The following is a 24,854-nucleotide window of genomic DNA, read 5'->3' as shown; positions in this document are numbered from 1 at the left end:
TCCATGCACCGGGAGCCCGATGTGGGATTCGATCCCGGGTCTCCAGGATCGCGCCCTGGGCCAAAGGCAGGCGCCAAACCGCTGCGCCACCCAGGGATCCCGAGTTACCCTTTATTTAAATAAACAGTTCCTACCTCCCCAGCACCCAGAAGGGTCCCTCCATATACATAGCACATACTCAATACTTGTTCAATGAGTAATCATCTCTTCTTCTGTAATTCCCCCTCCTTCTGATGATTCATTAATTGAAGATCTACTATGTCCAGGCATGGTTCATGGAGTCTTTATTCTTACAACCTCATACCTAAGAGCCATGGCCTTGCCACTGTGGGCCTTACTGCTGACAGCTCTTACCTCACAAAGGCTGTGGCCCCCTTGGGAACAAGATCAGCAAACTTTTCTTGAGCACCTACCACATGTTCTGTCTATAGGCCAAGGCAATCTGGAGACAGAGAGAACAGGATCCCAAACCTTGGCATCAAGGATACATGTCCTCACCACACAAGGGGTTACTAAACGTCTTTGCCAACCTGGCAGGTTAATAATAGTAGGTAGTTTCTTGTGGCTTAAATTTACAGTTCTTGGCACACCTGGGTGGCTCTGTCCCTGTTAAGCATCCAGCTCTCAATCTGGGCTCAGGTCATAATTTCATAGTTGTGAGACTGAGCCCTGCGTGGGGCTCCAGGCTGACCTGGAAGTCTGCTTAGGATTCTCTATCCCTCTCCCTCTGCCCTCACCCCTACCCCCTTGGGGAACTAGCTCTCACACATGCTCTCTCTCAAATAAATAAATAAATCTTAAAAAAAAATCATAGTTCTCCTCTTCTTACTCTTCTCCTATTCCCACTCTTCCTAACTGTGTAAGATCTCACTGGTGTATCTTTTCCTGGTTCCACTTCTGTCCTTTGTGCACGAGAGATATTCAAAGTCTCTGAAGACCAGCATGGCACCAGCTATTCTGAACAGGTCCTGACCTCAGGCAGCCCAGACTTCATCCTGCTTTCCTGTTGATTTATTGGTTATTTTCTTAGTGTTGGTAGGAGCTCCTTTACACATTAAGGAAAAATATCTTTTGCCTGCAATATGTGTCTTTGGTTTGATTTACTGTGGTTTTGGCAATGCAGAAATGTTTTATTTTTATGTGGTTGAATATTTTGTCTTTTGTTTTATGGCTTCTGGGTTTATGGTTATATTTAGAAAAGGCTTCCCCACTCTGATCGTATCATATTTTTTTAAAACCCACTTATGTTTTCCCTTAGTGTCTTCAAGTTTTCTTTTTCTGTTTAGATTTCTGATCCATTTGGGATTTGCTCTGGCTTTAGGAGGACAGGGATCCAATTTCCTTTCTCCAGGATGGTTACCACATCACCCCAACCCCAGTTACTGAGTGATCCATCGGTCCTCCACAGATATGCAATGACACCTCTCTCATACACTGAATTTCCAGCTCTATTTCACGTCCCTTTCTGCTCCTTCCCGTGCCACTCATCTGTTCCACACCACTTAGATTCCTACAGCTTCAGGATGTGTTTTAAAATCTGGTCTGGGGATCCCTGGGTGGCTCAGTGGTTGAGCGTCTACCTTTGGCCCAGTGCATGACCCCAGAATCCCAGGATCGAGTCCCACATCGGGCTCCCTGCATGGAGCCTGCTTCTCCCTCTGCCCGTGTCTCTGTCTCTCTCTCTGTCTCTCATGAATAAATAAAATCTTAAAAATAAATAAATAAAATAAAATAAAACAAAACAAAATAAAATCTGGTCTGGTTACCCAGCCTTTCCCATCGCTCCTCTTGTTCAGAACTGTCCTTCGTCTCGCCACATGCCCATCTTTCCTTATGAACTTTAGAATCAACTCGTCCATGTCTAAACAAATCCCAATGTTACTTTCAGGGGGTAACATGAAGTTAACAGGTTCGTTCAGGGGAAACTGACCTATTTACGATACCGAGTCTTTCCACCCAAGGAAAAGGTTTGCTTTCTCATTTGGTGAGGTCTCTTTTGTGTCCCTCCATAGCTGAGTGTGCTGGTTTGTTTGTCCTCTCCAACCATTTCACTGTTGCTTCCTGGGTCTGTTCCCTGGTCTTTCTACATTCTGTGACTCCCGTGAGCAGGCTCCTTCCTTGCTCTGTGTTTTCTAGCTGGATGCTGTTTGCATGCAGGAAAGCTTTTGACGTGGGGGGTATTAATTGTGCTCAGGCCCCCAGGCCTTTTGCACTGCGAGACGCCGGCTGACACCAAGGCACAGTGCACCCTCCCCATGGGCAGAAGGCACTCGCGCCCTGCACCTGTGCACTTGGCAGCACACCGCCCAGCGGCTGGCCCGGGCCAGCTCTGCTTTGCCCAAATGGAACCAGGACGAGGGGCGCCCCGAGCAATAGGCAGGGAGGGGCCCCACCCATGCTGTCAGAGGGAGAAAGGGCCTGAGCCGGCACACAAAGGCAGGATCCCGCCAGCCAGCGGACAGGAACGAGGCTGGCAAAGGTGCCAGCCTTCACGGAGCCCCAGCCCTGTAATTAGGACCCACAGGTCACTCTGGCCACAGCTGAACAAACCAGGGTGTAATTAACTTTCCACCCGGCTTTTTACACAGCAGCATTTCACCTTCGCCAGAAAAGGCGGGTCTGCCTTTCCGAAGGGGCTGGGGAAATACTCCTCGGTCCCAGTCCTCAGGAAGTGGGGGACAGCTGAAGGGGGAGCAGCAAAATTAACCCACAGGGAGCACATTTTTTTGCTGTTGCTATTTGAACAAATCCCTCTCCATCTCCATCTTTTTTTTTTTTTTTTTTTTTTTTTTTTAAGTTGAGCATTCAAAAAAGCCACGTCTGTCTGGAATTTAGTTGGAAATGGTTCACTGTCCCCAGTCCATGTTCTCAGGGTGAGCTGTTCGGATCTTAAATCTTAGCTCAAGCTCTGTAACCTCCAGCAAGATCCCCTTCCTCTCTGAATCTCAGCTGTCTCATGTGTAAAATGGGGATGAATGGTGAAAAGTAGGATCACCCTGCTGGGACCATCAGGAAGACTAGGTGGGATCATTCCTTCATCCAACAAGCACATACGGAAGCACCACTGCATGCCAGGCACTGGGCTAGGACATAACAGAGAACAAAACAGACATGGCTCTTGGCCTCATGAAGCTCAACAATAGTGGGGAGACCGGAGATAAACACATGAAAAACTATTGCAGGGGGCACCCGGGTGGCTCAGTCAGTTAAGCAGCTGCCTTCGGCTCAGGTCATGATCCCAGGGTCCTGGGATGGAGCCCTGCATCATGCTTCCAACTCAATGGCTGAGTCTGCTTCTCCCTCTCCCTCTGCCCCTCCCCACTGTTCATTCACTCACTCTCTCTCTCTCTCTAATAAATAAATAAAACCTTAAAAAAAAAAAAAAAACACTATTGCAGAATAACCGCAGCATCAGACTCATGTCGTGCACTGTGTTGGGGATGGAGCTGCTGGCAGAGCGATCAGGGAGGCTTCGCCCACAGGGGAGCCCTGGGGGGCAGCGGGACCCCGTGTGCTTCAAGGATGCCTCTCTGCGCCCAGTGAGGAGCCTGGTCTGCGTCAGAGATCAGGGAATGGCGCCTGTTGAAAGAAACCAATGCTTGGTTCCACCCTGATCCTTTTTTTTTTTTTTAAAGATTTATTTATTTATTCAGAGAGAGAGGGAGAGAGAGAGAGAGAGAGAGAGAGAGAGGCAGAGACACAGGCAGAGGAAGAAGCAGGCTCCATGCAGGAAGCCCGATGTGGGACTCGATCCCAGGTCTCCAGGATCACACCCCAGGCTGCAGGTGGTGCTAAACCGCTGCACTACCAGGGCTGCCCCCACCCTGATCCTGAAGACAATTTCTCTTCTACGGAGAAGAGTGCCTGGCCAGGCCCAGAGTTAGAAACCTCAGTCTTTCTAAAGAGACTCCATCTGTCTCTCCCTACCTACGAAGAGAACCAAAACCACACCAATGGTGCCTTTGTCGAAGAGGTTAGGGATTTCCAAAAGCCATCGGGTGCTCTGGCCCCAGGGACCTGCCATGTTCCAGGACTGGCACAGCGCACACCCCTGCTGACAGCCCCTTCCTGACACGAGGAGGAGCGTCCCTACAAAAGTCGGATCTAGAACATTACAAGAGCATGGATCCAGCACCCAAATGTCCTCGGGCAGTCAGCTTCATTAATTTAAGCCAAAGCGGCAGTCAGTGTAAATCACAGAGTATCCTTAGAAGGTAGTATTCGTAGGAGAAAGCAGTAAAACACTCCACCTGAATCCACACGGAAGGTCCACAGCTGACCTGCTTCAGTGAGCACATAAAATATTGGAATCAGCCCCTGGGTAAATCAAACCTCTCATACCTGCTTCCACGGTGCCCCAGGAAGTTTCCAGAGATACATTCTAAAGCAACTGAAGTCCTCGGGGCTTCTGGAAGATGATGAAAAACATCCCCTGCAACCGTTTATAAGGTCCACACATGCTCGGCCAACACCTCACAAACCAGGTCAATGTAAACTTTAGCCCACTCCCCGTGCTGACAGCATTCAACTTAGGAAAGCCTGAAGCAATGGAAACATTCTATCATCGGTTCAGACAGCCACCAAATGCTCTGGCCGTTTCCTTGTCCGGTGCCCACGGATGATGCTCCATGAGGAACAGACAGGCCCATCACAGACACCAAGGCAGCCTTTGTCCACTCTTGCTGTAGAAATCCTAATCTCCTGGCGGACCGATCTAAATTTCATATTTTTGTAGCACGTGGACACAGTACCAGCCACCCAAGCTTTATCTGCCTGAGTGCTGCTGTATTAAAAAAAAGAAGGATCCTCCTCTCCCCTACCCAAAAAAGGGATTAATGGAAAAGTGGAGAAGATCATGTCGCAGCCTGGGAACCGTTCAGAACATGTGCAGTGAACAAATGCAGAGTACAGAATGGCATGTGCCCCCGATGCCAAGCCCGCACACATGTGTCACTCTGTGGGCCGCGTGTGGAAGAGAACAAGGAGGAATCAGCTATTGGGGGTGTGAGCATCCACAGAGCGGATGGCTCTCGGCTGATCTCATTTTGTGTCAATGTTTGATGCCCTGTTGGTTTAAGGCCAGTTTGTCCTCAGACGCAAATGAGAGACAGGGGAGCAAAAAGTCAAGGAGAAAAAGGAGGGACAGAGAGAAAGAGGTCTGGGTTCTGAAGTCCGCGCTTGGACAAGACTCTCCTGGCCCCAGCAGAGCCACTCCTGTGAAGGGACAATGACGAAGGTGCCTTCTCAGGCTCCGGAATCTGCAAGTGAGGGTTCTCAGGTGCAGGGTTCCCGGGACTTGCCTTCCCTCTGAATGCCACCAATGCCATCCTGGCAGGAAGTCTCCCCCGCATCTGCTTTCGTGGGGAGCTTCCCACCACCTCAGAAAATCTCCGATCCTCAGCTACTCTTCCAGAGTCTGATGGAACGAGGCGCTGCCCCCACCCCCACCCCAACGGCCACAGAAACACACAGAAAGAGCCAAGAGGTCACCCTGCTGAGGCAGTTTTAGAAAAGAACCCCATTCAAGATGGGCCCCCCCAACACACCCCACCTCCCCGGGACACACCTGCTTGGCCCAGGGTGTGCAGTCTCCACATTCCGGCAGTGACGGCCCCCAGCAGGGGACGAGTGGGGGACGAGTGTTGTTCACACCCAAGGCCTAATTCCCATTCCAGGAAGAGCGGACAGCGGGATTGACAGGTGGCGCTGCCCTTAGGCCCCAAATTCTCAAAAGCAGAGAGGGCCCGCCTTCCCTCCAAACAAGACTTGTTTGTTCCCTCAGAAACATCTGCTGAGCACCCAGAGCCCGCCCAGCCTCAGCAGAGCGGGGCCCTCTCTGAAATGGTCTTTGTCGGGCTGTTGAGAGCCTACCTTTCCCTCCAGGAGGACACTGGCCACACTGCCCGCCTGCATTGTCCCTCGTACAGTGGCCGGACGACGGTGAGCATCCAGCAGCCCCCAGAGCCTGGCCCTGGCGACCCACTGTTGCCTTTTTGCGCCAGGTCCAAGTTTTTTAAAGCAGAAGCCAATTTGCACACATCTTATGCTAAAACCCAATCTATAAAAGACTTTTTAATGTGGACAGCTCCAACCGGAGTGGGTATCAGTGCCCCCTCAGTCAGACAGGCCCCAACACCCTCCCCAACAGTTCCAGAAACCTCTCTGGGGACCCAGTGGGGAAACCACTGCAGATCAGAGAGCGTGCAGGCGGCCTAGGTAGGGACCTGCTTTGAATGATACGCACACAATTCCCAGTGGTTTATCTTGTCACTGGGTAATCCTCAGAACCTAAGACCTGGGGGGAAATCGCTCCTCACATATTTCTTCCATGTCAGGGAGACTCTCCCAGACTGGGTCACACCTTCACTGGGCGGTAATGAATTTCTCAGGGATGCTATTAGGCAAGGTCATTTCCCATACTCTTTTAAGGAATCTCTGACTCCCTTCCGATGCTCCAGGGCTGGAGGATCCCTGGCTCCCACGTCCCCATGGAGGTCGTTAGCGGGGTCCTGTTAGGAAGCAGGCAGGAGTATCGGTGGCTGAAGACCCTGCAGACAGAGCTCCCTTGATGTCAGCCAGGCTGAGGCTATGGAGAGAAGAGACAGCCACTGGGAAAAGAATCCTGCCCAGGACCAAAGCACAATTAGCTACTCCTTCCAGCACAGAACCCTGCTACACAGCCTCGGAGCCTCACGTTGGCCCTACTCCACCTAGAAACACCACCATTCTCAAAAGTGTGAAGAGAGACAGCGTATCTCCTCGGTTCTAAAGAATTGAGTAGGGCTGGGCCTGAGGCCTCCCTCCAAGAGCCACAGAGACTCAACGTGGCGTCACTTCACAGGAGTCCTGAGGGGCACTGCGTTAATGCGAACTGAGCCCCACGTGTTCTTTTACACTTAGAAAATAAAGAGAATCACTTTTAATTAGAAGATCCATTCATTGATTGTTTTCCAAGTCGGGGACAATATTTCATTCCCGCCGTATCGTTAAGACTCCACCTCAGTTCTGGGCTAAATTAAGAAGCACACAGGCCATCTCTTGCTTTTTCAAGTAGGATGAGAGTCCTAGAGAGGTCCTGGCTCAGTCACCAAACCCTGGGTGACCTCAGTCCATCACCATCCCCTCTCCTGCCCCAGTATTTCCTCCTCAGGAAATGAGGGCACTGAAAAGCCAACCACATATGTCTCTTCCAATTCTGATTCTCAGCTTCTAAGTTGGCTGTTGCCTCTGCCTGTGGTTGAAATACCACAAATTCCCAATAACTGGGGTTTGGTTTGCTGAGCCCCCCAAAAGTCCAAAACTGTAAAGAGTCCTATTGGGTCCACTATTTTTGGTTCTCTGTTTTCTCCAGAGGTTGAAAACCGGGGATTTGGTCTAAACAGGGCTGTGCAGGTACAGATGTCACCAGAGGGAAACTCATAGTTCCCCAAACACTTGGCTTTCAAGCTTCTAAAAAAGCCATGAAAAGTAGAGGAGGCAAGAGTTTTGCATACTAAACTACTACTTCCAACCAGCCAAATTTCCCCCAAAAACCAGATGACAGGTTCCCTTTGGAATACTGGTCTCAGAGTTTAGCTCCTCTCCCTACAAATCGGCATCCAAAGTCTTGCATCAACAGCCACGGTGGTGAGAGATGTCAGGGACAGCTATGTAAGGAACACAGCTCTGGACTCCCTGCTCGGGGCCTGAAGATGTGTCAGCCCCCTGCTCCTGTGGCATCGCTGCCACAGCTCCAGGCAACACACACCCCCACTCTCCCACTCCATCCATCTCCTGTGACCCAGACACGCATGACTCATGATGTCTTAAATAGCTCCTGTAAAACCATGGGCTTGGCCACCTTCCCTGCGGCTGCCAAGACACTGGAAACAGGGCTACAGGTGGGTTTAGTGGAACACCTCCCAGCCGCCCCTCTCCTCCTCAGAGAAGCAGGAGACCAAGCACAGAGGTAGAACCAGGGCCGTCTCTGCATGCACGAGCTCTTGTTGGCCTTTCAAATTCTCCCCGTCCCATCCAGGCCCTGCCTCGGAGCCCACTCCTTCACGCACCTTTCCATACTTAAGCTACTTCACTTTGCACTAACAACCTCTTAGTCGCTGGGTTTCCAAAAGGCCTTCCAGAAATCCAAGGTGCAGACCCTACCCACTAAGAGCCCACATTCTGTAGACTGCAGTTTTGGGGAGGCAGCGACAGGGCCCCCTCACCGAATCCCTGCTTGCCAGAAAGCTGTTGCTTTTATTTTTAATTTTATTTAAAAGGCGGATACAGGGTACCCAAGACACCACAATAAAATGACATTAACTGTAAAATTACATTATTAATTCTTTAATCTCACTTGAGGCTTCAAGCTGTTGCTATGTCCAATTATCCGTATAACCACCTGTCAGAATCCCGGTGCTATTTAGCATTACCTCCAGGACAGCGGTGAGCCCGGTGGTCCGTCAGGTCTGCCAGACACTCGAAGTCCTGCTGACAGTGATCGCAGGTGTAAATTGACTCATCCTCCATGTCTTCATCGTCCTCATTTCTCTCCTCTTGACTTGTCACGCTGTTCCTGTCTTCCAGCGCACGGCTGGTTTTCCGATCACACTCCGGCTCTCCTTCCAGGCCTCCTGCCAACAGGAAGAATACAGTCCATGTCAGCTGACGGGGTCTTGGGAAAGGGTTTTAAAAGAATCGCCCAGCATTTATTAAGATACATTTAATTACTCTACCTCCCAGGGTCCATTATTCTTGACACCTCTCAGTATATTAATATATGGGGGTTTTTTGTAGCATGCGGTGCCATAATTCTCAACTAGATTCTTTAATTCTTGGTGCAAATCTTCTCGGGGGATTTCCTGTCATCTTCCCTCTGAGCATGGATGCTGGGGGTCGTGACCCATCACGGAGGTGAAAATGCCTTAGCATTTTGTCTCCTAAAAACCCAATTCTCTTACGCACTTCTCCAGAGCCTCCTCCTAATGCATCTAAACTTTTAGTTTTCCCCAAAGCCTTGCAATTTAAGGGCAAGGGAGATCTCTTAGCCGAGTTCACCTTCCACACAGCATGCCTCCCAATGTGGTGATATTGGCTCTGTTCTTTGCAAACATGTCCTGATTCTGGAACCAAGGAAGCCCGTGTGTTTGTAAGACCATGGAGAGTCAAATCACAAGCTAAAATGCATCTGAGTCCCCACTCATGCCCTGGGATCAGCCCAGACAGTGAGAGCCAGCTTTGGAATCATTCAACCAACTTCTGTAAAATAAATCACCTATTCTGCGCTTAGCACTATGCAGACACGTGGCTAAGCGGCACAGCAAAGTTGACTTAATGATCATGATAGCGATGCCTTGTGATTCATGTAGTGTTCCACACTTTCTCAAAGCCCCGATTACATATGCACAGCCCCATTCCCTCGGCTTTCACTTTCTAGTGCTAAAAGGGGGCTCGGGCAATCATGTGCTCCTGCCCCTGTCCACAGAGAGGGACACCTTTGTTATTTCCATTTCATAGGTAAGGCACCTGACATCCATCCAGGCACCCAACAGACGTTTAACTCAACATGCTAACTCCTGTCCAGTGCACTTCCCGGCACTGCTGGGGGACACGGAGCACAGCCTCAATCTGAGAGATTAATAGGGCACATCAGGAACTTGTAAGTCACAGTGCAAAATATGCATGGTAAATCTAACGCACAGAATATAACAGTAATCCCAACAAATGTCAGTGGATTAAACTTCCTCATTAAAGTACAGAGACTCGAACTGGAAAATCAAAGTGTGTGTTATATTTTCTACAGTCCATCCTGGAAAACAATCTACCCATCCAGAAACTAGTACAGATTTGAATTAAATAGAGAAATCTCTATTATACATAAGGACACTGATGCAAACATACACGCATACGTAAAGATGTGTGTGTGCCCGCGTGTGTGTACACGTGCGTGTGGCACATAACACTGCAGTTACAGAAAAAAGCCTTCAGCACACAGCCTTTAAACCCCCAAGGACTAGTCGCCAAAGCAAGGAAGAGAAACGAAGTAAAGAATGCATTCGATTCGAGGTGAAAGCCACAGTCCTATAAATATTTCAATTTAGAAACAGATAATGTTATAAGGGATCTATTTCTCCCATCTGCACAAAACACGCACTTCCAAGCACCCGACATCAAGAACCTGCGAACACAAATCAGCTCATCGGAGAGCCAGCTGCCGCCTTCCGTGGCGGGGAACGTGGCATGACACGCTGCTTGCAACTGCTCGGAGGCAGTAAAAATCAATGTTTCCATTTGTGGCCCATCAAAACATCTCTCTTCTTACCAATTAAGGGATGTACAATTTTTAGGTTCTTTTATTATCAGAACACGCCAACTCCTGGCAATACAGAAATCCCATTAAAAGCCAGGCAGCATATTTATCTCAGGAAATCTGATCGGCTACTGCCGTGGTGACAAGGAATAGAAAGCAAAGAAATGAGAAATATCATTTGGAGCCTTCAATATTGTAAGTCATCACACAACCACGGTTACACAGTCAAGCGCCTGTCTCTGAAATTCCTAGTTTACAGTCTCTTTCCTTAATAAAAAATTTTTTTAAAAAAGTGTTCTGAAGGGGGGCGGGGGGAGAAGAACCATCATTCCAGCTTTATCTACTACACCAAATCTCCAGATAATAAGTTACATTCGGCACCACACTTGTGCTACTTTACTTAACACACAATTTAATAGACATATTTAAATTATCCCCTTGTTATTTTTTTTTTTTTTTGCCATATTTACTTGGCAGCGCTTTCCATAATAGCTCATCTAATCCACAACTGGAACCACAAACATTACAATGCATTTGATCTCTTTAAATCTGGTACATCCTGTTGACTCAGGAGTAGATAAATCAGAATGTCAACTCTTGGGTTTTTATAAGGCAAAAACCCATAAAGTCATCCAAGAGCATAAATCTGTTTTAAGGAACTGTCACCTCCCCTGCCACCGTCTACTAATGGGAAAGCAAGGTGGCTGCACACAAAAGGGGCAGGGGAGAGGAGGCGCGTGGAGGTGGGGGGGCCCCCCATCCTCTGGGGTCTCAGGGGGTCATGCGGCCAGCCAGCCTGCCCCTCAGGAAGCAAAGAGAGGAGACAGTGGCCTGAAGATGTTGGGGAGCGGGACCGCCTGAAGACCCAGTCCTGGAGGGGCCCTCTGCGTGCTGCATCCGCAGAATCAGGACCACAACACAGGAAGCCCTCCATCCGGCGGGCTTGACTCCCCGCAAGGCACTTTCATTGCTGCATGTCTCAGAAGCTCACACTAGGGGAAAGAGCTAATGGTGCTATCTTTCCATTTGCAGATGAGGAAATAGAGGCTCTAGGGGGTCATCCAAAGCCATGCAGGGGATTTCTGACGTTAAGCAGCGCGCCCTTCCCCCCAGGCCTGGGGCCTTTTGGGGCCCTAAGCTCTCCAAGGCCCAGGAGGAAACAGCTCTGAGGACGCTGTCCCTCCTGGAGCACCTCTTGGGGTCTCCTCATTCCCAGATCCCCCTCCCGGAGCACCTACTCAGGAAGCCCTGGGAAATGAATGAATGAATGGCCCTTCCCTCCTCCATGATGGCCCTGCCTGTCCCGTGTCCTGTCTCCATCCAGCCCTGAGTGAGCACAGACGCCACCACCAGCCCTGACTCCCCATCCCAAGGGTACCTCGAGTTTCTAGACACTGTAATCTCTGGGCCTGAACTAAGATGACCCACTGGTCTCTCCCATCAGCAGGCTGAGGTGGTCATTCTTCTCCACCCAGGCTTCTGGGGCTGGGGAGGACTTCCAGAACACAGACCCTGAAGGCTTTCCTTGCCTCGGCTCCATTCACATCCTCCTGGGGGCTGCCTGGAGCTATCAGAAGTGCACCCCGGGTAAGGGTCCCCTGAGCTGAGCAGTTGTGAGTGGGGACCTCTCACTGAGGGTCACCAAGCCCTGGACTCTCTGGCTGGTTGACAAAGCTCCCCACCTCCCCAGCCTCACGTCCCCCATTGAACAACTCACACCGTCACTGTTTGCTGATGTGCCCACCGATGTGCGCTTGTGCGCTCCTTTGGCCAGGAGGAGCTAGCATTTATTGAGGACTTGCTGCATGCCAGGTACCTTCTGTGTGGGCACTGGTGCCAAGCAAGGCCACCAGGGGCAGGTTTCAGACACAGTTGTGTCTGACTCAGAAGCACCCTGCTACACGGTCTCCCCACAGTAGAGACTCAATGAAAACCTGTTGAGAAGTCTGTAAACCCTTCACAATCACATGCTGGGTCCCTGTCCAGGCCCCGGAGGTCCAGTAAGGGCTCTGCTGACCTCACTGACTTATCACTTACCCACAGCCACAGAGACCTTCTTTCAATCCCTTAAAATGCAGGTTTGTCCCGCCAAGGGCTTCACATTCCTGTTCCCTGGTGACTCATCACCCAGCTCAGAGGGCTCCCCACAGGCCTGAGCACCAGTATCACTTGGATCCCCAGTACTCCTTCCCCATAGCGCCTTTCCCTTTGCCACCACTGCATTTGACACAATGTTCACTCACGCTTTTGAAGGTTACCTTTCTTCCTCCCCACCTCCCTGTGGCACCCGGAATTTTCCAAAGACATCAGTAGCCACACCTCCCAGTCCACGTGCCCTTTTGTAGTGAGACCCTGCACTCACCCACCAAGAAGAAGGATCTAACTCCCCTCCACAGCTGCCCTTTTGGCTGGCCGCAGTGACTCCCTTAGTATGTAACCGAAGCAATGTTCCAGGATTTCTGAGGCCAGATCAGAAGGACTGCAGCTTCCACAGGGTCTCCTGGTCTCTTGGATAGAACCGAGCTGCCATACCATGAGAAGCCCAAGTCACATGGAGAGAGTGTAGTTCCTCCTGTAGACAGCACCACCAGAGCTCCCAGCTGCCGGCAGCAACTGCCAGCCGGGGGAGTGCACCACCTTGGACATGCAACCCCGACGAGCCTTCAGATGACATCAGATTCAGCTCACTTGGCAACTACATGAGAAATGCCAAGTGGGACCACCAACCAGGTCCACTCACAGAGCTGTGTGAAACAGTAATCATTGCTTTAGGCCATTGAGTTTTAGGGTGGTTTGTTACAGTGTAATGGACAGCTGGAATGCTCCCTGCCCAGACCACAAGCTCCATGAAGGCAGAAGCTCTGTTGGTGCTCAGTACTGTCTCCCCAGACCCTGGTACAGACAGACACACGGTGGGGGGCTCAATGTTCAATGAATGAAAAAATCGGTTTCAAAGAAACATGTCTCCAAATATCAACACACACGATGATTAGGTATCATTGAGTTGAACCACACGAAGTTGCTATCTTCATGAGTCAAAGAAGCTGAATATTGGCTGAATATTGGCTCACCTCAAATGGTTCAGCCTAACATATGATGGGGCCCTCTGGCCTGCCAGCTTCTTCCTCAAAGCAGGAAGAAGAGGATCATCTAGACTGGTGGACCCCACTACACCACATCTGTACACCTCACAGTCCCTGAGCCCAAGGTATGGGTTTGAGGAACTTTCTATGAGCAAAGAGAGGAGTAACAAAACCATGTTGATTTGCCACTTTTCATCAGAAAGCAGTGAATTGTCCCACCCTAAGCAGCCTCACTGAACCACTACCCATGAGAAAGGGCTTTCATTCAAGATGACAATCCGAGGCCAGTGGAACCCTACAGAAAGAGTGCGCAGCAAGAGATGTTCAGCAAGAAAAGTGGACCCCCATCCTCTTGAGGGAAGAGGCAGGAGAAACCGAGTCAGGGATACAAGGAGGTGGCTCTGCCTACCCTCTTCCACACCCTCACCCCCCAGAGTGATGCTGACCACAGTAGGAGCATTTCTGGTACTGTTCTACGCTCACATCCCATGCCCTCATCATGGGATGATGCATACCCTTATGCAAAGGGTTGGTCTCCCCACTCTGCAGATGGGAAAGCCAAGGCTCAGGACCACAGACAAGTCACACACACTGGGAAGGGTAGAGGTTGCACTCAAACCCACACCTCCTGACTACAGATCTCTACTCTTAACCACTGCATGGGAGGGCAAAAAGGGGATGTCTGTGAAAGGGCTGAGCAAGGGACAGCTGGCTGAGCCTTGTGCCAGGAGAAAGGGAAAGGGGATCAGCCCCAGGGGGGCGAGGGCAGGCTGCCCGCAGGCGACCAGGTCTGGGAACTGGACGTTTCCTACCTTCTCAGCGAGGCTTCTGGAGCTCATGAGTCAGGGCTGGTGGGGCCTAGCCACCCCCAGGGGCCAGCTGAGGGCAGCTCAGTCTGAGAACGCCAGTAAGGGTCTCCTGCCTCTGGCCCCAGCGCCCAACCAACATGAGGGACCTAAGTAAGAAGGGCAACCCTCCTCTTCCTGGCAGGGACTGTGAGGATCAGCTTGCCAGCAGCGAGTCCCGGGCACCCTGAGGACCAACCAGGGACCACTGGGAGTCCCACCTCTGGGGCCCCAGGGCTGAGTACCTGCCCAGTGGAGGCAGGAAGCTGGAAGAAGCCCCATAAGCCAAGGAGAGAGGAAAAAGGGCAGAGCTTGGGCAGCCCAGGTGGCTCAGTGGCTTAGCGCCGCCTTCAGCTCAGGGCCTGAGCTGAAGACCCGGGATCGAGTCCCACGTCCGGCTCCCTATATGGAGCCTGCTTCTCCCTCTGCCTGTATCTCTGCCCCCCACCTCTGTCTCTCATGAATAAATAAATCAAATCTTTAAAAGGGGAGGGGCAGAGCTTGAGAGCCATGAGATACACCAGTGCCAATAATCACACATGTTCATTCATTCTTTCCTTCATTCATCCCACAAACACATATTGAGTATCTACTGAGTGCAGGCATCACATGCACACACTTGCTACAACACACAGGGTGCTCCCCAGTCTTATTCATCTTGAAGGCCTCAAAGCCCACACAAAGCCAGCTCAACAAATATGGGGGTGGTGAATGAGTGAACATATGAATCCATGAATGCTGAAAGGGAGATACAAGGGTAAGTGCCGGCAGCCAGAGCCAGCGTGAGTTAGGGGCCCAGATCCCAGTCTTAGCTCCAGCATCCCCACCACACCCCTGAGTGACCTTGAGCAAGTCCCTTCTCCTGCCTGACAATGATCTCTTGTCAGTAAAGAGCCCAATCATGATAGACATGACAGGTGGAGGGGAGGCTCACCCAAATGGATGCCCGTGGATGCAAAGATTGTGCGCACAGCTGCACACTTATATGTGCAAGGCCAGGAGCCCTGTGGGGTTTGGAGAAGCCCAGAGGAGGCTGAGGCTGGGCAGGTGCAGAGAGGCAAAGGTGCACGGCAAGGGTGCAGGGGAACAGAGAGCAAAGCAAAGCCAGGAACGGAGCCAGGGGACAGTGGGAAGGCAGGGGAGTTGGCTTCCGGACGACCAGAGTCCCCCCAACCAAACCCTTCTCATCCCCTCTCCCAAGAAGACTCGGATGGGAGGCAGCACCATCCACTCCTGCAGAAATTGAAACCACTGGATAGTGACTTCCAGGCACATCCAGGGCTCAGCCAGGGAGCCCTAATAACTGTACAGGAAGCGCAGGGAATGGCAGCGCAGGGGTCCAGCAGGGCTGATGGGCCAGGTTGCTGCAGTGAGGATCCCCATCAAGCAATGACACACCAGCAGCAGACAGCTGGAGTCATGCTCCGGGGACCGTCAGGACGACACAAAGAAGGGAAAAGAATCACAGACTGCGGAGCCAATGTGTCTGGGTTCAAATCCACATGCTGGGGGACCCTGGATAAGTCCCTTACCCTCTCTGAGAAAAATCCAAGGAAGTTCAATTATGTTAATGAGGTAATATTATACAAAGCCTGATACCTGGCCTGCAATAATCCTGGAGAAGAGCGTAGCCACGATCACTGTCTTATTATTGTTCTTATCGCTCAAACCAATGCTGGTAGCATCATGTCTCACACAGGAGCTGGAGACACAAGGGGAGTTCTAGCCAGCCTCAGGCTCCTGAGGATGCAGAATGTCTGGGTACAGGGCCACCCAAAGACACAAAAATGTCGATATAGAGAAGAAAATCCCCCGGAGCAAGAGAGGAAAGTCCTGGGCTCCCGTCCAGGCTCCCCCCCTTCCACGCCGTGTGACCTCAGTAAGTGACAAGCCCACCTCCTCCAGGAAACAGCGTGACCTCCACTGGGGGGGTCAGTCCCAGCCACCACCCCTCCATCCCAGGGCTGACAGTGTAGACATGTTTACTTTAGAAAACACAAGCCAGTTTTCCTGTGCTCCCCACCTGGATGTAGTTGGGGGGCTCCCAATAGAATTCATAGTCTAGGAGGGTATCTACCATTTCCAAAGCGTTTTTCCTAGAGCAACATTTTTCTTTAATAGAGAACGCATACTCCATCCTAACAGCCTGCCTATCTCCTAAGGAAAAAAAAGGGTTTTACTAGCGGCGTGTTCCCTGGGGCCAGAGCAGAAGGAAGCACTTCCAGAACCTGGGCGCTAGGTCAAACCCCTGGCTTAACCTGAGCTCGCTGTCTGGGCTCTGCCTGCAGAGAAGGGCACGGTGTCTGTGAGCACTTTCTCATGCACGCCTGGGCTGGTGGGATGGAGGACGGGAGGGGCTGGGCCTGGGCCGGGCAAGGAGCCTGCCAACCCCAATTAGACACTCGGCTTGTGCATCCAGTGCTGGCCCCAAATTCCACGAGGCAGCCACTATTTATCTTCAGATTTAAAATATCTGCAGTGCAGGCAGCAGGGTAACATTTAACACTCAGCCTAAAGGGTCCCCTTGGCAGCAGAGCTGTAGGCAAATATTTTAACACATAATTTGCTGTCCAAGTTCCGCTTCTTAAATAAGGAAGCAACTTCCGGATGGCTGTCTGGGGGGGCGCCTGTTGCTCCCCTGTCAGTGCTGACGGCTCTGTGAATGGAATTTCAAAGCCACGGTCAGTCAGACGCCGAACCTGACCTGGGCTGCATCACACAAGCCTTGCATGCTGGGATAACCCACTCTGGTTGACGACGCAGGACTGGGTATCGGGCCTCCCTCTCCGCAGGCCCATGGCTGACCACACAAATGACTGCAACCTTCCTGAGGATGTCTCTTGAGTTGTCAGGAACTCTCAGGAACTCTGAGCCCAAAATGATTACAGCAGTGTAGAGGATGGTAATCACTTCCCTCAGACCAAACCTTTTCATTCATTTGCATCCCTTACTCAGTGATCCGTGGCCCCACAAAGGAGATGTTACCATTGTACCTATTTTACAGATGGCAAAACGGAGGTTCAAATGGCTGAGAGAGCTCCTCATTCCCCATCACTCAGTCCATGAGCGGGCCAACGCTCACAACTCCAGTGCCCTCTACTGTTATATGAATGAGTAGATCTGTGGAGGAGGCTGGGGCAGCCAGACACCCACCCAAGGGGCTGGCCCCTGCTCAGATGCTCTACATGGTCACCATACACAAAAGTGACACCCAATACAGATACATCAACTGACTTTTAAAAAAAAGAAGAAGAAGAAGGAAATCCATGTTTTTATGTGAAATCTCTTAATTTTTAAATGTTGACTTCAAGTTTTAGGAAGTGCGATGTGGACAAAACAATAGGCACAGCCTGGGGCAGGGGGGGCGGGGGAGGGTTGTCCAAGGCAAACACAAGCAGTGCAGACGGAGCCCAGGGCCCTGCCATGAAGGATGTGCAGCAGGAGCCCTGAGCCCAGGACACTCTGCTCCATCCTCACCAGACAGGAAGGTTGTTAGCTGGGCAACGACGGAAGCGTCCCTTCCCTGGAGATTTAGAACCTGCATTCCAGTCCACTCCCATGTGACCTCAGTGGCTTATACATCTGGGCCTTGTTCTCCTCACCTAAAAAATGGGATGATATCACTTCCTCCTGCTCAGGTGGCCCCAGGTCTCTGCCACCTGGGCCCTGGTGGGCAGCAAGCTCCCCCAAGAGCTGAGCTCAAACGCCCCACACGTCAAGTTAGTCAACAAACGTTTCCTGAGCACCTGCTGCACGCCCGCTGCTGTTCTAGGCGCTGTGCGTGCATCACAGAATAAAGCTCGGCTGCGTGCCCAGGTGAGGCCGACATTCCATCAAGAGCACTTTGCCCTTTAGGGGTAAGTGCGCGCAGCACGAATGCATGAGCGCCCTCCCGGAGGGTGTGCAGTGCGGAGCCCAACCCCAAAGGCAGAGAGAGGCGGCGGCTGCCCCCAGACCCGGCTCCCTGCCACGATGGGTGAGGGAAGGAGCAGAAAGAAAAGGTGGCAGAGGTCAGGAGCGGAGGACAGAGGGGCAGAGCAGGAAGGAGAGAAAAAGCAATCACAAGCACCCCCACCAAAAAGGGGGGGTTATATTTTTCCAGCAAGTCGTTAACAGTGTCACTCCTCCGAGCCTCACCATCTTAATAAAACTGATCTCGCCGCATGCAGTAATGAAGAGCGGTCGGACAAAGCCACCCTGGAACCATGAAAATTGTGCGCTGCTACCTCCTCGTGACCTCCTGAGGCTGTGACCACTCTGCCCTCTCCGTGCTGTCATGTTTGGTCTCCCGACGGCCTCTGGGAAGGAGGAGATGGAGGAGCGGCCGGAGGTGGGCAGGGGAGGGAGGCAGCGGGGCAGCGTGGGGAGCTCGATAAATCCAGCTAATTTGTGGCCTGCGCCGTGGCCTGGCGCTCCTAATTGCTCCCGGTCCTGGAGCAAGACTCAAGGCGAGGATGCTGGGGGACAAATCACCCCCTGGCGGCCACGGCAGAGAGAGGAGCCCCTTGTGGGGAAGAGGAGGGGGACGGGGGGAGGGTGTGTACCCCAAAGACTGGACCAGTGGCTCAGTGTCCAAGGCAAACACAAGCAGTGCAGATGGAGCCCAGGGCCCTGGGGCCACGCCGAGGTCACTGGGGGACCCCAGCAAGCCGCACCCCCTCCCTGGACCTCGGCTGCCCCCATCTGGGAATTGAGGCATGGACCGTGGAGCAGCAATTTCTAAAACAGAGCACCTTAGTGACTCATCACCGTGCCAAGGGCAGACCCGAGGGCAGAACCCCGATGCACCAAAGGAAGTCCACTCTGTCCACGTTAGACCCTGGGACCCCACAGAGAGGTGTTTTCTGGCTCCACTCTAAAACCAGAACATGTCCAAAAGCTCACTAGCCAACTCCTCCTCACTGTCCATGCCCCAAAGCTCAGGGAACCTTCACCCCCACAGGCTGGCCACCCAGGAGCTCAGGACACTCCCTGGGCACCTTTTGCTCCTGCTCTGGTCACAACAGCCATGGCCCTTTCTTTGCAGGATACCTGACCGTCTCCTCCTGGGTCGGGGAGCAGACCCCAAGTGGCCAGGATCAACAAGAGTCTAGCTCATCTTGCACCCCCTCCCCCACCCGCAGGCAGCGTAGAGCCGGGTACATAGCAGGTGCTCAATAAATATTTGTGGGGTGAACCAGTGAACAAAACCACCTGGAAGGGCCCTTCCTACTCTAACACTCAGACATGCAGCCACAGGTCTGGGCATCACTGGTGAGGGTCAAAAATGGGAGCAAATCCAGGAACAGACCCCCGGTCCTGCTCTCTGCCCTAAGACACAGAGGGTGGCAAGGATACCCTGCCCTCAGTCCTCAGGAGCCACCCACCCAGGCTCCCGGGCTGCCGCTGTAACCCAGAGGCCACTGCCAGCCCCTTGCCAGTGACTGACCCAAGTCTCCCATCCTGGCCCAGGAGCCCAGGAGCCACAGTGGAAAAGCTGTGTAAAGCCTTTAAAAATTAACAAGTTTCTGGGCATGGAGACAGCCTGGTGTGCAGCAGCGTTCCAGGGAATACTGAAATAGCGCCTGGAGGACCAGGAGCGTGTCTGATGGAGTGGTTCTTACCATGTTGTTGCTACTGAGGGAGAAGCCAAATGGTAGCATGCTCAGCTTGCAAGCAGCCGGTACCACTGAGCCTCCGCCCAGGCCCTGCACTCCTCCAAGGGCCCACGCGAGCAGTGAGCCTCTCCAGGAGACCACAGAAGTCCCTCCCCACTTAACCTTATCCACCCGCTAAGGCCCGCCAGCTTTCCACGAATTTCCCTCCGGCCCACAAAAGGGTGTCAAGTCCCACAAGTGAGCTGTAAGACATTCCAGAAGAGTCTCCAAGCAAACCTAGATCCTAAGACAGCTGATAGAACAAAGCCAACGGCCCACACACAGTTGAGGGGCCTCGGCATGAATATGGCCAACCCTTCCCAGGGGGAGCCCCCTTCCCAGGAGATGGATTTTATTTTTTTTAAGATTTTATTTATTTATTCACCAGAGACATAGAGAGAGAGAGAGAGGCAGAGACACAGGCAGAGGGAGAAGCAGGCTCCCCACGGGGAGCCAGATGCAGGACTCAGTCCCCGAACCCCAGGATCACGACCTGAGACAAAGGCAGATGCTCAACCCTTGAGCCACCCAGGCGTCCCCCCAGGAGATGGATTTAAACAGGCAGTGCACTGGGCCCATACCCATCCAGGAGAACAGGACCTGCGTGGTGCCTGGGACTCTTGAAGAAACATTCCCACACAATGAGGAACAGAGAGACCTGGAGAGAATTAACCACAGATCAAAGGTCAAGTGGGCAGCGCAAAAGAAACTTCCAGACCCACCCCAGGGGCCTGGCTGCCTCCTCCGCCATGGCCAATATCCGCGTGATCTATATGCACACGCACACCCGCACCCCATCACCACCCCCCGCTCATCCTCAAACCATCACTTAACTCGGATTTCAAACTGCTCGCGATGTTCTTTAGTCAACATGAAGCAGAAACCTTTTATTAAATGCTGCTAATTTTTTATTGATCACACTGTGAATCATTTCATTTTCCATTACCGCAAATGTCTCCTATCAGGGCTCCACGATTCTGCTTCTTTATTCCGTTCTCAAGCAACTTGTCACTTTTAATCAGTTTTCGGTTTCAGTATTGCTCAAAAATTAGAAAGCGGGGCTCTCTGTATCATTACTGCTTTTGTTTAAAGAAAAAAAAAAGTTTCCATACAGGAAAGGTTATTATACTTGGAATAAATATACATGAATCAAATTCAAATGAAATTCCTCCCTGACTCTAACCAATTTTAGCATTAGCTTTTATAATTTTTTTAGGTTTATTTTCACGGGAAGACTGTTCATAATTATTGCTCGTGCTCTCCCAAAACACTTATGTTACTAAAGTGTGAAATGTCTTCTAACACAAAGACAGATCTCTGGGAAGTAATTACAGAAATGCATTCAGGGGCAATAATTCTATATTAGCTGTCAGCAGCAGACATCCTCTGAAAGGCACTTGTTATGAAGGAATTATTTGTGTTACCATTGAAGGCATGGCAGGCAGGCCCAAACTGAAAGGCTGCGTCCGACCAGAAACACGGGCCTCCTCATCGAGGGTCAAATTAAGTTTAAATCATTACCTTGAAGCCAAGCAAACGCGTACCTGACTGTCTATTGTGGAGACGGTTTTGAGACGCACTCGAGCACGACGTGGTCTTCCCGTTGCCAGCGTGGCGCAATTACCCTGAGTCTCAAAAGGATTCTGCTGGGAGCTTGTCACAATAGGGAGAGAGGAGGTGGCAGGGTGTCTATTAAATGCTAACTCATGTCACCAAACAGAATTTTCAAGAATTATAAATTGCCGAGATGTCTCGCAGCTGACCCCCTCGCGTTAAGAAGAGCCCAGAATATTACCAGGAAAGTGCAAGAATTTGCATCAAAGGCAGGAGAGGACTCTCTGTGGGGAACCCAAGGGGCTGCGGCTGAGGGGACTGGGACCCAGAGGATTATCTCCTTGCCCCCACCCAGAGGATTATCTCCTTGCCCCCACCCAGAGGATTATCTCCTTGCCCCCGTGGAAGGGACAGGTGGGGTTTGGGCGGCTATACCGGCTCCATCTGGGGCAGACAGCCCACGATGAGGACAGGTGGAAGCAGCATTGGAGAGAACTAGGAGACGGCCTGCATTGTCCCCTAAATCCAGGCATGACATTGGGTCAGTCCAGTCATCTCCCATCTCTGAGCCTCAGCTTCCCCACCTGTAACAACATCCTGCATCGACACCAATTCAAGGGTATTAGATGAACAAATGGAAGCAAAGAAAGTGCCGTGTTAGCCCCTCCTGCTCCAGGCTGGTTCTCCTACCTATAAAACAGCAGGATTGGTTCTAGGAGCCATTCACAGACCCACCTGGCCTCTGAGAGCCGGGAAAAAGCTTCGGGAAAAGAGCAGAGTATCTTCCCACATTCAACGGGGCCCACAGACACCTCCGGGGATCTAGTTGAGATAAGCCTCAGTTTCCCGATGAACCTCAGTGTCCCACCTCTAAAAAGCATACACAGATCACTGCCCTCGGTGGTACTCGTGAATCAGACAGAGAGACAGAGACTTAGGGCTCTTTAATCTGCTCACTCACTATTGTTTCCAAAGAGACTGGCACTTTCTTTTCTTTCTTTCTTTCTTCTTTTTTTTTTTTTTTTTTTTTTTGAGAATTTTTATTTATTTATTCATGAGAGACACAGAGAGAGGCAGAGACACAGGCAGAGGGAGAAGCAGGCTCCCTGTGGGGAGCCCGATACAGGACTTGGTCCCAGGACCCAGGGATCACAACCTGAGCCAAAGGCAAATACTCAACCACTGAGCCACCCAGGTGCCCCGAGACTGGCACTAAGACAGCTCAGGGCAAAAGGCAGAAGAGCCACTTCCTCTAACAGCTTGGGGCCAGGCTACCCTCAGCAGTGCCCATGGTGAGCTGCCCAGGTCCAGCCCCACACCCTCACCTTCTCTGGGGACAGCCTCTCCATTCTCCTTTTGAGGCTCACAAAGGGCTGGATGCACCCCAAGCCACAGGGGCAGGCCCAAGACCCAGACCCAGCCAGTCAGCAGTGGTCACGTGACCCAAGCAAGGCTACCGCAACAATGCAATACCATGGAATTTTCTGGAACTACAGGGAAAGAAGTTACTTGAAGTGACAAGAGGGAGAGCAGAGCAAATGGTCGGACGAGAAGAGGGGCAAAAGGTGCATGAGCCATGCCCTCTAATCCAGTCATTCCACATCAAGCTTTCCATGCTAGAAACCTCTGTACCTCAGTTCCCTGTGGGACGTCCACCTCAGAATGGTTTAGAAGAGCCAAAAGAGTTCGACAGCATCAACATTTCCATGAAGGAGACAGATGATAGATGAAGGGGTAGTACAATCACACAGCGGACCCCAAGCCACAAGTAAAACCGTGAAGAGGGAGCCACACGTATCAGCAAGGATTAATCTTCAGAACATGACTTCGAGAGAGAGAAAGAAAGAGAGTAGCTAAAGATAAACCATGGTAAAAATAAATAAATAAATAGAGATAAACTATGGTAATATGGTACAAAATACGACAACATTTACGGCATTTACGGAAAGTTTAGAACATGTGCCAATAACATTTCTATTCCCTCCACTCATATTTCGAGAAGAAAGCCATACAGGGACATGATAGATGCCAAGTCCCAGAAAGAGGGAGAAAAAAGTAATTGGGAGCTCCACGGGTGGCCTGTGACCTGTCCCTCAAACTGAAGGGTTCATCCTGGGGGAGTGTTACTCTTTTCCATATCTGAAATACTGTATAATTAAAAAAAAAAAACTATTGCTGAATAGTTGGTGTTCGGATGGTGAATGAATTGGAGAGCTGTAGAAAGAGAAGGCTCCTGAGAAAGGAGTCAATGCCATCCACAGCTTTTGCAGAATTAAACACCCGTGGGATTGTTTCCAGGATCACACGGCACGTTAGTGGGAGCACCACAGCTAGTCCTTGGGTCTGTTAGCCCTACCTCAACCCTCTGCTCCTTCCCTACACCCAGTGTGATACTGGTGGAGGAGGGAGTTTCTAGCTTGAGGCAATAAATGGCAGGTAAGGACTTGGTTCTAGTGGAGCAGGAACATCTGTCTTGTTCACTGTGGAATCCCAGCACCTGGACTAGCGCCAGGCACATAGTAGGTGCTCAATAACGATTTGCAAAGTGAATGAATGAATGAACGAATGAATGGGTGGATGGATGAAGACAGGGCTAAATGAAAGTTGTGCACATCCATTCCTTAAAGCAGGCCTCTTGGACAAGATCCCTTGCTGGACAAACACCAAGTTAGTCATTTTTAAGCAAACGCAGATTTTTCACCTCCCTGTCAAAAAAAAAAAAAAATCAGCACTCCAACTCTGACTTCTCACCAATCTTCTGACCCTCCTATGGGTAGGCTGAGATTGTGAGTCACGGCTGAGTCTGGAAAACCACCTTTGGGGAGATGAGAATGGAAAACAGTCTAATTTAAGGAGGAGCCAGGTACTGCCTAAAATGCATCGCTGGCCCCCTTCCATGAGCACACATCGCATGGAAAAAATTACTCCAACTCTCTCTATAGGAAAGCGTCTGATGGCTGGGCGGACCAAAGGAGCTGGTTGCTAAGAAATCACACCAGGCAACGTCAGATGATCACTTGCTACAGTCAAGACATGGTCAGGGTCAAAGTTCAAAACCGTGTGTGGAAATCTTTCCAGCAAAGCCCTTTCTCTATTCAGGGAGAAGAGGAAAAGAGGCCACCTTGTCAGGCACCCACTGTGACCTCTGCCCTAAGAGGCTGGTACTATCCCTGCCTCAGTTACAGATGGGGAAACTGAGACCCAGAGAGAAGGTCACACAGCCAGTGGGTGGCAGAGCAGGGATTCCAATTTCCAAGAGATGGGTGCTCCACACCTGAGCATGAATGGGCTTCCCCAGGTACCCGCCTCTGAGATCTTCTGTGTTCACCCCTCTAGTGCAGAAAGGGGTGAACAGTGAAGTCTATGCCACGGCTCGACCACAGCCTGCGGGGACAACGCCGAGTTTCCATATAGTCCCGGTACTGCCTCCTAGCATCACTGCATTAAA

General features: G+C 51.3%; 1 protein-coding gene across 5 annotated transcripts in view; it reads right to left on the bottom strand.

Moving 5' to 3' along the window:
• The window catches only part of ZNF423 (zinc finger protein 423), a 345,703-nt gene that overhangs the window by 213,574 nt on the left and 107,275 nt on the right, over positions 1 to 24,854 (bottom strand). For all 5 annotated transcript variants that reach the window (XM_026011720.2, XM_026011722.2, XM_072750276.1 and 2 more), the window contains one exon: positions 8,412 to 8,612. In XM_026011720.2, the coding sequence (XP_025867505.2) occupies positions 8,412 to 8,612 (201 nt within the window). The remainder of the gene's footprint in view (positions 1 to 8,411; positions 8,613 to 24,854) is intronic.

Source organism: Vulpes vulpes, chromosome 2 (genome assembly GCF_048418805.1).
Source record: "Vulpes vulpes isolate BD-2025 chromosome 2, VulVul3, whole genome shotgun sequence".
NCBI classification, from domain to species: domain Eukaryota; kingdom Metazoa; phylum Chordata; class Mammalia; order Carnivora; family Canidae; genus Vulpes; species Vulpes vulpes.
Note: the sequence above shows the minus strand (reverse complement) of the source record. Positions and strands in the feature narration are given on the sequence as shown.